The sequence below is a fragment of the Macaca nemestrina genome, chromosome 7, assembly GCF_043159975.1.
Source record: "Macaca nemestrina isolate mMacNem1 chromosome 7, mMacNem.hap1, whole genome shotgun sequence".
Lineage (NCBI taxonomy): Eukaryota > Metazoa > Chordata > Mammalia > Primates > Cercopithecidae > Macaca > Macaca nemestrina.
Window position 1 is genome coordinate 16,065,983 of NC_092131.1, and position 16,519 is coordinate 16,082,501.

General features: G+C 36.0%; 1 protein-coding gene and 1 long non-coding RNA gene across 15 annotated transcripts in view; one reads left to right on the top strand and one right to left on the bottom strand.

Annotated features, from left to right (window-relative positions):
• LOC105467548 (uncharacterized) overlaps positions 1-16,519 on the bottom strand; it is a 143,227-nt gene that overhangs the window by 85,532 nt on the left and 41,176 nt on the right. The gene's annotated exons all lie outside the window — the stretch shown is intronic.
• LOC105467547 (tandem C2 domains, nuclear) overlaps positions 1-16,519 on the top strand; it is a 128,725-nt gene that overhangs the window by 75,590 nt on the left and 36,616 nt on the right. For 5 of the 7 annotated variants that reach the window (XR_011625625.1, XR_011625623.1, XR_003014901.2 and 2 more), the window contains exons 9-12: positions 304-495; positions 5,513-5,627; positions 7,775-7,974; positions 10,239-10,313. Coding sequence is in view for 2 of the 7 variants with exons in the window: in XM_024788431.2 (XP_024644199.1) it covers positions 304-495; positions 5,513-5,627; positions 7,775-7,974; positions 10,239-10,313; positions 13,363-13,410 (630 nt within the window). In the remaining 5 variants the exon portion in view is untranslated. Of the gene's footprint in view, positions 1-303; positions 496-5,512; positions 5,628-7,774; positions 7,975-10,238; positions 13,645-16,519 lie in introns of those variants that run through there. The other 2 variants (XM_024788431.2, XM_011717214.2) reach the window with 2 other exon arrangements.

Below are 16,519 nucleotides of genomic sequence, written 5' to 3' on the forward strand. Positions count from 1 at the left end.
AGAACCAAAGATGGAAAAACAATTAATTTTCAAAAAGGGAAAAAGCTGTATGTGGTGAGTATGGTGTTGATATGACCCGAATTCCTAAATAATTTAAAGGATGATTTGTCAAATTAAGAAAGGGAGTATCCAGGATAAACTCTAGAAAAGCAAGTCATTGCCATTCTTATTTTCGCTCACATTAAAAAGATGTTTTGTTGTAAAAAGAATTAAATATACCTTTTCTGAATATAAAATATTATTTTGTACTGGCATATAAGCCTTTTATTTATATATTTTATGTTTTCTTGTTTTTTTTTAAAGGCTATTGAATTTATGGAAACGTTTGTATTTGCTATTAAACTTCAAAGTCTACAAACCGTAAGGCTTATATTTAAGATTCAAACCCAGACTCCCAGGAAGAAAACCATTGGAAAATGCTCACTATCACTCAGAACCCTTAGCACACAGGAAATGGATTACTCTCTGGATATAACACCGCCTTCAAAAATTTCTGTAAGTGATAATAGTATGTTAAGAGTATTTCATACTTTTAGAATTATTTGGTGGATGGGTTTTTGTTTGTTAGAAGATAACCTGAATAGAATATTAGAGGATCTAGAAGGCTCTCAAGTAGCAATAATATTATTTCCAAATAATATTTTAGAAATTATTGATAAAATGTTAACAGAACTGTTTTCTTTCTCTGTTGGAAAATAACCTCAAGTTTACCTTCTCCTAGCACATTTCTTCTTAATATTTTATACTTCAGGGGAAATAACTTTGAGGTATGAATAACCTTTTTTTAAAAAGATTTTTTAGGTAGCTGATAACTTAGGAAAAACAAAAAAGAATCATAAATTCCAAACTCAATCAGAGATTGCCCTGAAATAGATTAGAAAAGTTGTTTTAACCATGAGTAAGCTATACAGCAGCTCATAAATTGATTAGAAATTTTACAGCTGATTTTTTTTTTTTTTTTTGTAAAAAGCTTTATTGCCTAATGGTGCTGATTGGGACCTGCTCTTTACTTCTCTCAGCAAACTGAACACTGTTTTTAAATCATTTAGGAATTTCTAATTAAATTATATAGATCAAATGTTAGGATAAATATTCATAAAAATCAGTCTTAAGCTTTTATAAGGTCAAACCTATATGTGGTTTTAAATTTATATGGGATTTATATTTTACCTTTTTCCAAAAATATTTAAGGTGACTGGAAGTGCTTCTTAACTCTGGGTACACATTAGAATCATCTGGGAGCTTTAAAAAAATGCCCATACATAAACTAAAAAAAATCAGAATTTTGGGGGATATGGGGCAGAAACATGTTTCCTTCCTTCCTTCTTTCCTTTTCCTTCTCCTCCCCTCCTGTCCTCCCCTCCCCTCGTCCCTTGCCCTCCCTTTCCCTTCCCTTCCCTTCCCTTCCTTTTTTTTGAGGAAGAAAGAAAGCTCTGTAGCCCAGCATGGAGTGCAGTGCACAATCACAGCTCACTACCTTCTCCATCTTCCAGCCCAAGCAATCCTCCAACCTCAGCCTCCTGAGAAGCTAGGACTACAGGCATACCACGATGCCCAGATAATTTTTAAAATTTTTAGTAGAGATGAGGAGTCTCACTATATTGCCCATTCTGGTCTCAAACTCCTGAGTTCAAACAATCCTCTTGCCTCGGCCTCCCAAAGTGCTGGGATTGCAGGCGTGAGCCACTGCGCCCAGCCTTGCCTATTATTCTTTATCTCAACCCCCAATGTGCTGTTCTGTAACTATGACAGGAGTTTGTCACTGGCATATTTGACACTAGCTTAGTAGGTAGTAATCTGCAGCCATAGTTTACAGAAGGCACAAATACACTATTTAAATAGATAATTCATATATTAAAACGTTAAAAACAGAGTATATAAGAAGAGAACTCAGGGATTTTCTGGGGAATTGAGACATTATTATCTGCATTGGAAAATATGAATGAATAATTATGGCTAAATTTCTACTAAATTATATTTCATGTATCAGAGATCTTATAAATATTTGTGTATTTTCTGAATGCCAAGTGCTAGGGTTATAGATTGATACCCTGAAAGAAGAGTGTTTGGGCTATACTGGACCAGTGAGTTTATGTTAGTAAGTGTGACTGTTTCATATTATTGGCTAAAGCAATAATAGTATGCTTTGTTTTAATGTGTTGAAGAGGAAAATAAATATTCTAATTGTGACATTTAAAGAGCCAGACTTGGCCAGGCATGGTGGCTTACACCTGTAATCCCGGCACTTTGGGAGGCCGAGGCGGGCGGATCACAAAGTCAGGAGATGGAGACCATCCTGGCTAACATGGTGAAACCCCGTCTCTACTAAAAATACAAAAAATTAGCCAGACGTGGTGGCGAGCGCCTGTAGTCCTAGCTACTTGGGAGGCTGAGGCAGGAGAATGGCGTGAACCTGGGAGGCGGAGCTTGCGGTGAGCCGAGATCGCGCCACTGCACTCCAGCCTGGGCGACAGAGTGAGGCTCTGTCTCAAAAAAAAGAGCCGGATTTAACCATCCACACTGACAAGTGTTTCACCATGAGCAGCACAACTTTCAGGCTTTTACTCAATAAAGAATTCTTGACCTTGACAAATAGTAATGTAAATAGTTACTTCAGATCTCAAATTTTGGTGTTGAATAATGTGGAAGGAAATACGTTTTCCTGAAGAAACAGCTGGCATTTACAGAGATTTTATCTTACGGCTGCCTCAATGCTATGTGATCTAATGATCACACCAAAATTATCACCCCGGTGCTCTTTTTTTTTTTTTTTTTTTGAGACGGAGTCTCGCTGTGTCTCCCAGGCTGGAGTGCAGTGGCGTGATCTCGGCTCACTGCAAGCTCCGCCTCCCGGGTTCACGCCATTCTCCCGCCTCAGCCTCCCAAGTAGCTGAGACTACAGGCGCCCGCCACCAAGCCCGGCTAGTTTTTTTTTTGTATTTTTAGTAGAGACGGGGTTTCACCATGTTAGCCAGGATAGTCTCGATCTCCTGACCTCGTGATCCACCCGCCTCGGCCTCCCAAAGTGCTGGGACCACAGGCTTGAGCCACCGCGCCCGGCCCACCCCGGTGCTCTTTATCCCTTTTGTGGAGATCAGGGGAACACTTGCCTGAAGTCATACAGCCAGTATTGGGGAGTCAGGATTTGAATGGAGGCAGTCTGATTCCAAAGCCAGCTCTTTTAACTCTACCATGTATTGCCCCCCTAAGAAGATATTCTCAAACATCACCAGATCGTGATGTTCTATAATGATGCTCAACATTTCATTTCAACCCTTCCAGGAAGGCTAACAATATTTTCTTTTCTGAATAAAAGGATGCATTATTCAGGAGCAGTTTTGTGCTTATTAAATGCAGTCAATACATACCTGCTAATTGATTGGAATTTTAATTTTTTGGTTACTATGAGATTTAAATAGTTTAAATCTTTGAATAGTTTTTCATGATCTGAAATAAGTGGAACATGAATTGAATTTGTGAAATAACCTTGGCAAGCCGGAAATGGTAAGCCTATTGCCAAATGCTGCTCTTTTGTTTTTTTTTTTTGAGCCCGAGTTTCGCTCTTGATACCCAGGCTGGAGTGCAATGGCGCGATCTCAGCTCACCACAACCTCCGCCTCCCGGGTTCAAGCAATTCTCCTGCCTCAGCCTCCCGAGTAGCTGGGATTACAGGCATGCGTCACCACACCTGGCTAATTTTTGTATTTTTAGTAGAGACAAGATTTCTCCATGTTGGTCAGGCTGGCCTTAAACTCCTGACCTCAGGTGATCCGCCCACCTCGGCCTCCCAAAGTGCTTGGATTACACGCGTAAGCCACTGCGCCTGGCCAATAGTTTAAATCTTTGAATAGTTTTTCATGATCTGAATTAATGTCCTGGAACATGAATTGAATCTGTGAAATAACCTTGGCAAGTGGGAAATGGTAAGCCTATTGCCAAATGCTGCTCTGTTTTATGAGAGTGAACTCTACAATTGTGTAACAATAAGAGAAGTTTTGCCACCTTTATGTGTTTTCATAAGTGTTATTACATTGTGGGTACAAAACCATAATAAAAAATAATAAAAAAATTTAACCATGATTTCCCTTGTGTTTTATAAACAGTGTGACTCTATCTTTTAAAATATATTTTTTAAATGCCAAGGGCAGCAATTTTTTTGTATCAGCAAAGGTTTTTTTGTTTTGTTTTGTTTTGTTTTATGGCTATCAAATTAGTTCATGTGAAAAGTTGTTAGTTCGTTCTCATTCTGATTACAATCAAAAGCAATAAATTAACTTACTTATTAGAAGTCATCATTTGTTGCCAAATAACAAGTTTTATCATCAATTTAGACCTTTTCAAGGGGGAATTAAATTCCAACAGTTGAGTTTGTACTTGTTAAGCAATTCACTTTTCATTTTCTATCTCTTCATTTCTTATGGCATGACTAGTTTAAAATACAGAATCATATTTTAAGAAAACACCAAGCCTCTGTCAATGTTATGTATATGGAAAGGTGTTTTTTTTTTTTTTTCCAGTGAGCCATGAGCCAGTTATTGGGGAATACCGAGCAATGTCAAATATAAATGTCCTCATCAAGTGTCATTCAGTTGTTCTGTAACTTTATTGGAATCAGTACTAGCAAAGGCTTTTGTGTCTGTCTATGCTGAGCCCTAGTATGATCTGTAAACATTATGTTCCTACTTTATTCCTATTCTTACTCTTTTCAACATGTAAACAATAGTGTTTTTGTGTTTGGACTACTGTTCTCCTTTTTATTTTTCAGTCCAAGGACCTTGGAATCCACCTAAGTAGTCTGACTTGTGTTGTATTTCACAGACAAATTACCAACTTTCTTCTGCTGTTGGTCAGCAGTGCTGAAGAACACGTTTTAATTTTTCCTCTTCTTTAAGTCTCCTTCATTTTACTGTTTGCCTCAGGTTTTCTTTGACCTTTTCCTTATTATTTACTGCCTCATCACGTTGACTAGCTTCCTTCTTGCCAGCTTTCTTTAGCTTGCTTCCATTCAGCATAGTAATTCAACTCTTAATCCTCAGATCTGTTTATTGCTGTCTTCTGATTTTGGTAGCACCTACCCTGATCTCCACAATTAGAAAAAAATGATGATTTTCATATGTAACTTTTTAATCATATTTCATGTGTTCTCTAAAAATAATTTGGTTACATTTAGTTCTTTTGAAAGTGTATTCCTTTTGTGTTAATTTCACTGGCATTTTCTCCAGTGATACTGCTTATGAATTTAATTTACTTTTAATTTGAATTGGCTCTAGGTGTCACTGATTTTGAAGTTTCAGTACGTAGATAGAACCTGTATTTTCAGAATCCATGCAAATGAGTACTTTAAAGAATTCATGATATTTATCTTCTTAACTTTCTCTTGTAGCTTATAGTTTTGAATATCATTGGAAAGGAATACTTTCAAAATTTCTAACCTTAACTTTTTCCTTTGAATTTTTTAATTATCCCAAAAACTTTATTCTTAACTACCAAATGACACTTTTTTGATATGCAGGTTTGCCATGCAGAACTTGAATTGGGGACTTGTTTTCAAGCAGTAAATAGCAGAATTCAGTTACAAATTCTTGAGGCACAATACCTTCCAAGCTCCTCAACACCTTTGACTTTGAGTAAGTATATCAATGGTTCAAAGTAGAATCTTCAGAAAGTATTAGTAATAGAAAGTATTTTTTCTACGTTTCTTACAATGGAGATTAAAATCTTAGTAACTTTTATTATTTAACTTATTTACTTTAAAATTATAGGATTTCAAATTTTAGCCATTGTGTCTACCTTAATACAGTGGTCTCTTGAATGTTATCCAGTTATGACCTCTTTGCCTTTGATACTGTTTTTTATTTAGCTCATCAGTTCATACAGGTTGAATGTCTAGAGGATTCTCAGTTATATTTTACCCCCTGAAATGATTTATCCTCTCTCTAGGTCTGTGCCCTTTGTGGAATGCCCTGCTAACTAGAAACTTAATTGTAAAAAAATATATAAATCAAAAACAAACCTAGAAACACTTTTCCCTCCCTGTGTTTTGTGTACAACCAGGAGTTGTGATACTTTGGTTGTCTAGTCCTAAAGATTTGAGTTGGGGTAGGAGTGCCCCTTTTCCCTACTAAAAGAAGGGAACTATCTGGAGGCAGGCAAAAGCAATGCATGTTCACTGTAACTAGAAAGACTGAAAATAAATGAAACGGAGCATTCAATTCAAGAAGCTAGAAAAACAACAAACACAAAGAAATTAGAAGTAAGGTACTAAAGCTAAAGTTGAAGGTGACAGATATGGAGACAACCACAAAAGGCATAATCAATAAAACTAAAAGCTGTTTCTTTGAAAGAATCATTAAAATAGACAAATCTATAGCAGGTGAGATCAAGTGAAAAAAATAGAGAAAACATGAATGATGTTCTGAGCAATGAAGAGGATATAATTTCAAATTCAGAAGAGATTCTATCATATATAAAGCAATACCATATATAACTATACCAATTTTTTGGGTATCTATGTAAAATAAATGACTTTCTGAGAAATTCAGTGGTTGAAAGTAGAATCTTAAAAAGAGGAAGAAAATCTAAATAAAAGAATAACCATGAAAAGGTAAAGAACTGCCTCTAATAAAAGCACTAGGCCAAGGTAATTGTACTGGAAGATTCTACCAAATTTTCAAGGAACATGTAATTTTTATTGTATATAAGCTGCTCCAAAGCATGAAAAGAAGATGGAAAGAGTAATTTTGTGAGGTCAGCATATTCTTGATACCAAAACAGAATGGACAGCACACACAAAAAGTAATTATAGACTAATGTCACCTATGTAGATAGATGGAAAATCCTAAAATAAAAATAAGCAAATAAAACCTAACTTGGAATAAATCATCAGGACTATATATAATTAATTCTAGGAAACAAGGACAACAGCTGCGGTTTATAACGGGCTTCCCTTAAAACATCCTCATCAGGATGACCACAGCTCTTCATTCTATCAATCTGATGGTCAGTTCTCAGCCCTCACTTTGTGGCTCCCTCCTTTCTGGGGGTTCTCACTTTCTTGCTTCCCTGGCAGCCCAGCTCTGTCACCTCCAGTTAGTCAGACTGTACTTTCTGCTTGAGCTGTAGGCGCTGTGTCGGTCAGATGGGGGAGTATGCTTAGGTGAAAAGCTGTATCAAGCTGAATTTGACCCAGGGAAGTTCCCATCTCTTACCAGTTGACTTCCCTCCGATTTCTTTCTGCTTTTAGTGTTTTTAAATTTTTTTCCAAAGTTTATAATTGTTATTTATGGGAAGGTTAGTTTATACAAACTTTTCTGCCATTACTGGAAGCTCTACATCTCAAATTTATTTAATGTATAGATTTTATCTAGTGGGCATATACTTAACTCCTGGAGTATTTTATATTTTACTTATATAAAATTGTGAAATAAATACCTCCAGCTGTCTAAAAAATTGGCACCTCTCTTTAGTGTGATCCTTTTCAGTGTGCACTCTTACTGTAATTGTTGTTTATGCCTCCATTTCCAGTCTTTAATGGTATTCAGCCACAGAAAGATTAAGTTCATTTAAAGTTATAGTAGTAAAGTATGGCCAAAGTTATAAAGTTGACTAGAGCTGTTTTCTGTTATGGTTGTAGCTCATCGAACATTTAAAAGTGACTTACCTGTATTTTTACAATAAATGTTATATATATAAATTCCAACTTGGATGTGTATATACACACCTTTATATGGTATTCTGAAAAACATTTTATAAACCAGTATTTCTAATTTTTAAGGTTTTTTTGTGAAGGTGGGAATGTTTAGCTCGGGAGAGTTGATTTACAAGAAAAAGACACGCTTACTGAAGGCCTCCAATGGAAGAGTCAAGTGGGGAGAGACTATGATTTTTCCACTTATACAGAGTGAAAGAGACATTGTTTTTCTCATTAAGCTTTATAGTCGAAGCTCTGTAAGAAGAAAACACTTTGTGGGCCAGGTTAGTAGGACTTTTTATCCTTCCTTGTATTTTTCTATGCATTCAAACAGTCACTTAACAAAGAGAATACAGGAAATATTAAAGTCGAATAGAGTACAGTTCTTTAGCATCATAAATCAAAATTCATTGTTGCTACAAAAATCAAAACTTGTCAGACTTTTTGCTTTAATATAAATAGTTGGAATTTCTGAGCAATCAGGTTTATCTTTAAATATGTTTTTTTCTGAGCTTTTTTACTTTAAAAACGATGAGCATTATCAGTTTTTCAGTACTACTGATTTGTTCCTTGTGGAAGGAGGGAACATTAAGTATTTAAATCAATTTCTTAAGACTTTGAGTATCAAATTTACTTTATTTTGTTTAATCTTTGATTTAATGTTTAACATGGGCACTTTTTATATGCTCTTACCTGAGTTATGTTAGTTTTGAATTCCTAGAACATGTCCATTTTAACAGTGGTTGTGATATTATTTAGTTAATACTACTGTCTGAATTATTTTAAAGTCTTGGTACAATTTGTGTAAAACAACATAACACTTGCTAACTTGCAAGTCTTCTAGGAACTTGTTTCCTTTCCTTACTCTGAATAGACTAGTGGTAGCTATCCATTATCTTTCACCTTAATTACAATTGTTTGAACCACATTTAAATTCCACAATCTATATTATTGGTTTAAAATCTTCAACTTGATAAGATATTATTGACAGTCTGCATGAAATCCTCAAATTATATATGACTTTTCAAAGATTGATATCAGCTCCTTGATTTACTTTTTAATATATACTTTTACATAAAATATTAATAAAAATGTTGTTTTGTTTATAATTTACTCTTTGGAAAATAACTTGAATTCAATAATTCATATAACCAGCACACTTTTGAAAGCCATTAAGCCTATGAAGTCAATTCAGTTAAAGTTTTCGTATATCATCAAGCCTCAACTTAATGGTATGAATGGAATAGGAAATTTACTTGAAATGATTTTCATGATAACATTTGTGGTGATTCCATTCTCTTGGCTAAGATTTTAGTTAGAATAATAATTCTGGAAAGGTTCTTGCTGGTCATCTGCTCCCTATGGCTTATCTGGTGCAGCCAAAGGTGAACTCAAGGTCTTCCACCCCTGTATCAACCAAAGTACTCTAACGTCTGTTTTACATTCTGGGGTTATTTGTAAGATTTCATTTGAAAGGAAGGTTCTTTAGACCAAGAAAGAAAAGGAAAAAGATTTAAACCAATGACTTGCTCTAATCTCTTAGAAACTGAATCTCAGAGAAGTTAACTCCAAGGTAAAAGCATTTGTTAGTGCTAGAGGTAAGGTGAGAATTCAAGTTTTTTTATTCCTTGTCTTCATAAAGGTTCATAATAATATAATTATTGTGATGTCTTTTGTATAATTTGCATAATACTATGTATGTGTTCACATGTAGTATTTAAGTTACATAAGTGATGGGTACTATGAAATTACTATTGATCAAGAATGACTATTTATTAGATTTTAATTGAGATTATGGTTTATTTCATGTAAAAGGTCCTTTAAAATGCACATTCCTTACCAATCTAACTTGAATCATGATTAGCCTCACTTTAATTGATCTTTACAAGAATGTTTTTGAGTGGTCGGCATCAGTTTTAAGTTGAGCTCCTAGATTTCTTGAATAGGAAAGGATACTAATAACTGTTCTAGGGGAAATGATTTTGTAATATTTCACCTTGAAATTTTTTTTTTTTTTTTGAAATGGAGTCTCGCTCTGTTGCGCAAGCTGGAGTGGCACGATCTCGGCTCACTGCAAGCTCCGCCTCCCGGGTTCACAGCATTCTCCTGCCTCAGACTCCCAAGTAGCTGGGACTACCGGCACCCGCCACCACGCCTGGCTAATTTTTTGCATTTTTAGTAGAGACAGGGTTTCACTGTGTTAGCCAGGATGGTCTCAATCTCCTGACCTCGTGGTCTGCCCGCCTCGGCCTCCCAAAGTGCTGGGATTACAGGCGTGAGCCACTGCGCCTGACTGCCTCACCTTGAATTTTTTAATTGAATTGAACCTTATAAACTAGTCTTCAGAATGACTAAACAGGTTAAATGTTTTAGCATTTAAATGTCAAATAGAGAAATCAAACTGACTTTTGAAAAAAAGAAAGATGTTTAATTTCAAATATATGAACCAAACTTCCAAATTTCTTCCATCAGTAAGAGTAACTAACTGTCTGAACTTAGTTATTATTACTGTGTCAAGTTAAATGATTGTACTTACTTTCCTTTACAGATTTGGATAAGTGAAGACAGTAATAACATTGAAGCAGTGAACCAGTGGAAAGAGACAGTAATAAATCCAGAAAAGGTTGTTATCAAGTGGCACAAATTAAATCCATCTTGAAGACTTCACACATTAATTTGGTGAAGAATTTGACATTCTTTTAGAAGACTTATGATTTCAATTTGCTACCAATGAGAAGAGACAAATCAATAAATTTGTCAATTTATGGGGGCTATAATTACAGTATATATTGTATCTGATAGAAAATTTGATAAGAAAATATAATGAATTTTATCAGATATCCAAAGTAAAGGAAATGTTTTAAAACTGTGCAACATGACACAGATAGTAAAATCAAAGGATAGTATTAAGATGACTAAATAAATTATAAAGTCTATGAGAATATCAACCGCTGATACTTCTTTCTATATTATGTTTTTGCTTTTGTATTTTAAGCTTTACTTAGATATTCAAAACCTGGTATAGCAAGTCTCTTAGTACTATTAATATTTAGAAGACTTTAACATTACTTCAGTGCTAGACATTATTGATTGGGTCTTGGCTCCACTGTTTACCTCTTGCTATATATTTTCTCCTGGTAAAAATGAATTGAACCATTTCAACTATTTTCTATATTGGGGGAAAGTTTATGCCCTGTGTTTTATAATTTTTTACCCATAAGACATCACATTACCACTTTGTAAGCTACTTATCTCCAAGAAACTTCAGAAATAGAAAACTACATTTTGGCAGGAATAATTGAAAACACCAGAAGGTTGAAGTTTAATTGGAAACCCAGAATATACATACTTTACTGTTTTCTTCCCTCAAATATTTTACTATTTGTTTTATTTGGAGTAAAAGTGAGAGTATCATCCATATGGTCCATCCTAATTCACAGAATTAAATGAGCTTAAATAGCAAATTCAGTATTTTATGATAATCAGTTCTTTGTTTTTAGTTTTTAAAATTTAGATTATTCTGTAATTTACAATGTTTGAGTATTTTCCCATGTTTTTTTTTTATTTATAACCATACCTGATTATACTGTGTAACAAATAAGTATTTTCTATTGTAGTTTTCTTTCCAGTACTTTAATTAGAACTCAGTATTTGGAAATAATTTCAGTTTAATTGACCATAAGAAGTGTGGCCAAAAAGAACAGCTTTTTGAAGGGGCAGATGACATTATACCTGATTTTAGAAAATCTCACTTTATTTTTGCTAATAAGTAGACCAAGTGCTCTGTGTTCTCAGTCTTCCCTTCCCCCCCGCCACATTCTTACTTTGTCACACACATGCAGAGATAAATGGTGATATTTTAGGCCAGGAGTATGCCTTGCTATAGCGTAAGCATGCCTTGTTTATTCCAGCTCCTATGTTCTATGTATATCATTAACATTTTCCCAAATAAACATTTAATTCTCCTTTCCCTAGGTGCCATCTCCTCAAGCTACAAAATATCCATGTTATATCCCCTTTGCTTCTACTGCCCTGATTTTGTGGTACCAGTACTCTCTGCCACTGAACATTTTGAAATACTTTTGTTTTAGATTTGTAAAAAATGACGTATAGGTCAATACTGACATGGACTTTTTTTTTTTTTTTTTTTTTTTTTTTGAGACGGAGTCTTGCTCTGTGCCCCAGGCTGGAGTGCAGTGGCGCGATCTCGGCTCACTGCAAGCTCCGCCTCCCGGGTTCACGCCATTCTCCTGCCTCAGCTTCCCGAGTAGCTGGGACTACAGGCGCCCGCCACCTCGCCCGGCTAATTTTCTTGTATTTTTAGTAGAGGCGGGGTTTCACCGTGTTAGCCAGGATGGTCTCGATCTCCTGACCTCGTGATCCGCCCGTCTCGGCCTCCCAAAGTGCTGGGATTACAGGCTTGAGCCACCGCGCCCGGCCGACATGGACTTTTAAGATAAATCACCTGTGTGATACTATTTTGAATCTGAGACAAATACAAATTTTAAAAATTGTTTTTAAAAATAGACTTTTTTTTAGAGCAGTTGTAGGTTAACAGAAAAATTGAGAGGAAGATAGAGTTTCCTTTCTCCCCCAACAAAGCCCTCAACAGCCTCCCACGCTATCAATATCCTGCACCACAATGGTACATTGTTAGAATCGGTGAACCTACTCTCAAATATCATTATCATCCAAAGTTCATGGTTTACATTAGGGTTCCCTCTTGGTGTTATACATTCTATAGGTTTTGATAAATGTGTGATGATATGTATCCATCATTATAATATAGAGTAGTTTCACTGCCCTATACATCCTCTGCAAATGCAACTATTTTGATGGGTACCAAAGAAGTAAATGTATTTACTGGCTTTCAGATAATAAATAACAGGCTTTATTGTTTATTTTAAAAGCTACAATTTGTTTTAGCTGGTTTCTCTGTTCTATTAATGCTTTCAATTTCCAAATTTAATATATGTAGTCATGCATTTAACTCAATATTTAATTATTTTATTTATTTAATTTTCTATATTCCTTTTTTTTTTTTTTTTTTGAGATGAAGTCTTGCTCTGTTGCCCAGTCTGGAGTGCAGTGGCGTAATCTCGGCTCACTGCAAGCTCTGCCTTCCGGGTTCATGCCATTCTCCTGCCTCAGCCTCCCAAGTAGCTGGGACTACAGGCACCTGCCACCACGCTGGGCTAATTTTTTGTATTTTTAGTAGAGACGGGGTTTCACCATGGTCTCGATCTCCTGACCTCATGAAGTGCCTGCCTCGGCCTCCCAAAGTGCTGGGATTACAGGCATGAGCCACTGCGCCTGGCCTATATTCTTACAACATATGTATATGTGTAATTTAAGGGAAAGCTATGACTTCTTGGTTTCTTAGAGTCCTAGGTAAATCAAACAGTAAAAAGAAAACCTTTTCATTTAAACGACCTTTCAAGTAGAGAAGTATTGATGCAACTAAGATCCTAAATGTTTTAATTAGTGTTTACTTAAGCCTTTTTCAGGTGAGGAGGTACTAACACTGGTTATTTCCTTGAAGCTTTATGTGGATCTGTAAATAGAAATCCTATCTCCTGCTAATAGGTGCACGTATTGTGAGAAAAACATTAGGAGCTGGTAGTAAAAAATGAGATTCTATGCCAAAATCACTTCTCTTCGTATTTGCCTAGGCATTTCTTGACCTTTACCCACTTACAGCAAGGAGAAGGGAATCATAATGATGCCACGTGACCAAAGGAAACCACAGAAGGGTTCTCATTGATAGCTGATAGCTCCCTCAGTGCTGATTTGTAACAGTGGATTTACTTGTAAGCTTTCAGATCAACACAAATAGCTGCAGCCCGGGTTAAAATATAACATCTGTATTTGGCTTTTTTTTGCATGATTTTTAAAAGCAGTGCTCCTACGGAAATGGCCTCTGAAGTATATCAGTTTCATCTCTTACCAAGACTGTTAAAAAGAAACTAGTGGGATTTTGAACAAGTTATGTAATTGTGGTCTGAAAAGAACCTAAACTGAAGTTCTGTTTAAATATAGTTATATGAATTTCTCTGATACTAATGTACTCAACAACCAGGTGGAAATTATATCTCCTAGTAACATTTTTTATTTTTGTTTAATCAAATATTTGCTTATAAAGGATTTCAGAAATTTGTAATAAATGTCAGCTTTTGATATCATGGCAGTAATCGACATTTCAAAAATATATATTTCCTTTCTGTGTTTGGTTGGGTGTAATGGGGAAAGTACCTGATAAAATGTCAGAGGGCACTTTCTAATGTCTTGGTGCATAAGCTATAATTTTTATTCAAAATTAAATTTCAAATGTTTGCAGTTTTGGCTAAAACATTGAGTTGAAAGAATTATCAAAAGTGGGCCCATATGAAGTACCATGTTCATTTTGAAATACAGATTTAAGATTTAGAAATATATTAAAAGAGTTAATGGAACCTCCTAAATTGGATTTTATTTTGTGGGTGAAGAATTGTAGGAAGATGAATGTGGCCTGCATTTTTAGTAATCTAGTGGATTTTTTTTAACTTAGTACTTTTTTATTTTTAAGTTTTTTAATCTATAAAAAATGTGATTTCTATAAACAATGATTACAATAAATCATTATATTAAACTGTAGGACTCTGATAATGGCAGTAGATGTCTAGAAAGAAAGTTCTGGGCTGGGCACAGTGGCTCACGCCTATAATCCCAGCACTTTGGGAGGCCGAGGTGGGCGGATCACAAGGTCAGGAAATCGAGATCATCCTGGCTAACATGGTGAAACCCTGTCTCTACTAAAAATTAGCCAGGCATGGTGGCGGGCACCTGTAGTCCCAGCTACTTGGGAGGCTGATGCAGGAGAATGGTGTGAACCCGGGAGGCAGAGCTTGCAGTGAGCTGAGATCGTGCCACTGCACCCCCAGCCTGGGGGACAGAGCGAGACTCTTATCCGAAAAAAAAGAAAGAACGGTTTGTATGTCTTTTCAAAGGATAGAAAGCTATCTGATTCTATGCCAAACTAAACCACCAAATGAGAATATTAATTTTAAATGGTGATGATGTTTATTCAGTATTAATTTTCATATTCTGTGCTGTGGGATTTGGTTCTGGGTCACTTTCTTTTTTTTTTTTTTGAGATGGAGTCTCACTCTGTTGCCCAGGCTGGAGTGCAGTGGCACGATCTTGGCTCACTGCAACCTCCGCTCCCAGGTTAAAGCAATTCTCATGCCTCAGTCTCCTGAGTAGCTGGGATTACAGGCACCCACCACCATGCCTGGCTAATTTTTTCTTTTTTTTCCTTTTTTTTTTTTTTTTTTTTTTTTAGTAGAGACAGGATTTTGCCATGTTTGCCAAGCTGGCCTTGAACTCTTCACCTCAGGTGATCCACCTGCCTCGGCCTCCCAAAGTGCTTGGATTGCAGGCGTGAGCCACTGCTCTGCCTTTAGTTTCTGAGGCAGTAGGATGATAAAAATGTCTGCCCTTCATGATAGGATACTTATTTTAGCAGAAATAAATTTGGTTGACTGTGGTTTAAAATTGTCTTTTAATTTCTGCGTCTTTCATCTTTCTTGATTATATAATGTATGAAGTCAATCTTGAAACCACATTTTTTAATGAGCCATTTTATGTGATATATTTAATAATGCAAAAAAATCTAGTACTTCACACAAAGAACCATGCTTTGTGCTTTCAGGGATACAAGAATGAATAAGCCGTCATTGTTTACACTGAGATTTTATATTTAGGTAGGTAAATGAAACAATATAAAGCAAGATTCTAGGAGAAAGCAGGATTGAAGGTGTGAACAAAATGTTTTAGAGGCTCAAATAAAGAATTTAATGCACCTGAAGGAATTAGGAAAGGTTTGGTAGGTCCCTGACCTGAAACACACAAAACCAAGCACTGCTGTTCATGATCACTAACTCTGCCTCCCTAGCCATCTTACTTCATTTGTGTTGTCAGCTGACTCACCGTGAAAAAGTTTATACTTTCTTTCACTCTCTTCTAACCTTTAGCCCACCTGCTGCTTTCTTTGCTCTTAGTAGAAGATCTTATGTCATGATTCGCAAAGAAAATAATGTCGGGTTTTCCTCCAACTTCCTACCACCATATCCACAAACTTGTTTTTACCCATATCCATCCTTTCCCCCATTATGTTAGAAAGCCAGTGCTTCTTTGTGACTTCTGAATCCAGTCCTTTCTGCTTTCTTTGGGATTTCATTCCATTTGTTATGCCCATTCTCTCCTATTTTTGAGCCATTCCCACTCACTCTACTGGATTCTTTGTTTCATCTTTGAAACCTCTGGTGTGTGGCTGTCGCAAAATTGGTTGATGATGTGTTTGATGCAAAGAACCCTACAGATACAGTTTTGGGGGTTAGGTTTTTGTGTTGATGAAGGAACCTATGTAAACTTCAAAGGACTGAATGTTTATGTCCCCCCAAAATTCGTATGTTGAAATGCTAACCCCCAAGATGATAGTATTAGGAGGTGGGACCTTTGGGAAAAGATTAAGTCATTAAGGCATTAGTAATTAGGCTGTTAAGGGATTAGTGCCCTTATAAAAAAGACCCAAAGAAAACCCTCGCCCCTTCTACTGGCTAAGGTTACAGTGAGCAGATGACTTTCTATGAGGAAGCAAGCCTTTACCCAAAACCAAATCTGCCAGCATCTTGATATTAGACTTCCCAACGTCCAGAACTGTGAGGAATAAATGTTCATTGTAAGCTACCCAGTTCATGGTATTTTGTTATATCAGCCTGAATAGACTAAGAAACATTACATAAAGCAGGAGCCAATGCAGCATGCTCCCCTTAGAGGTGTGTCTTCCCA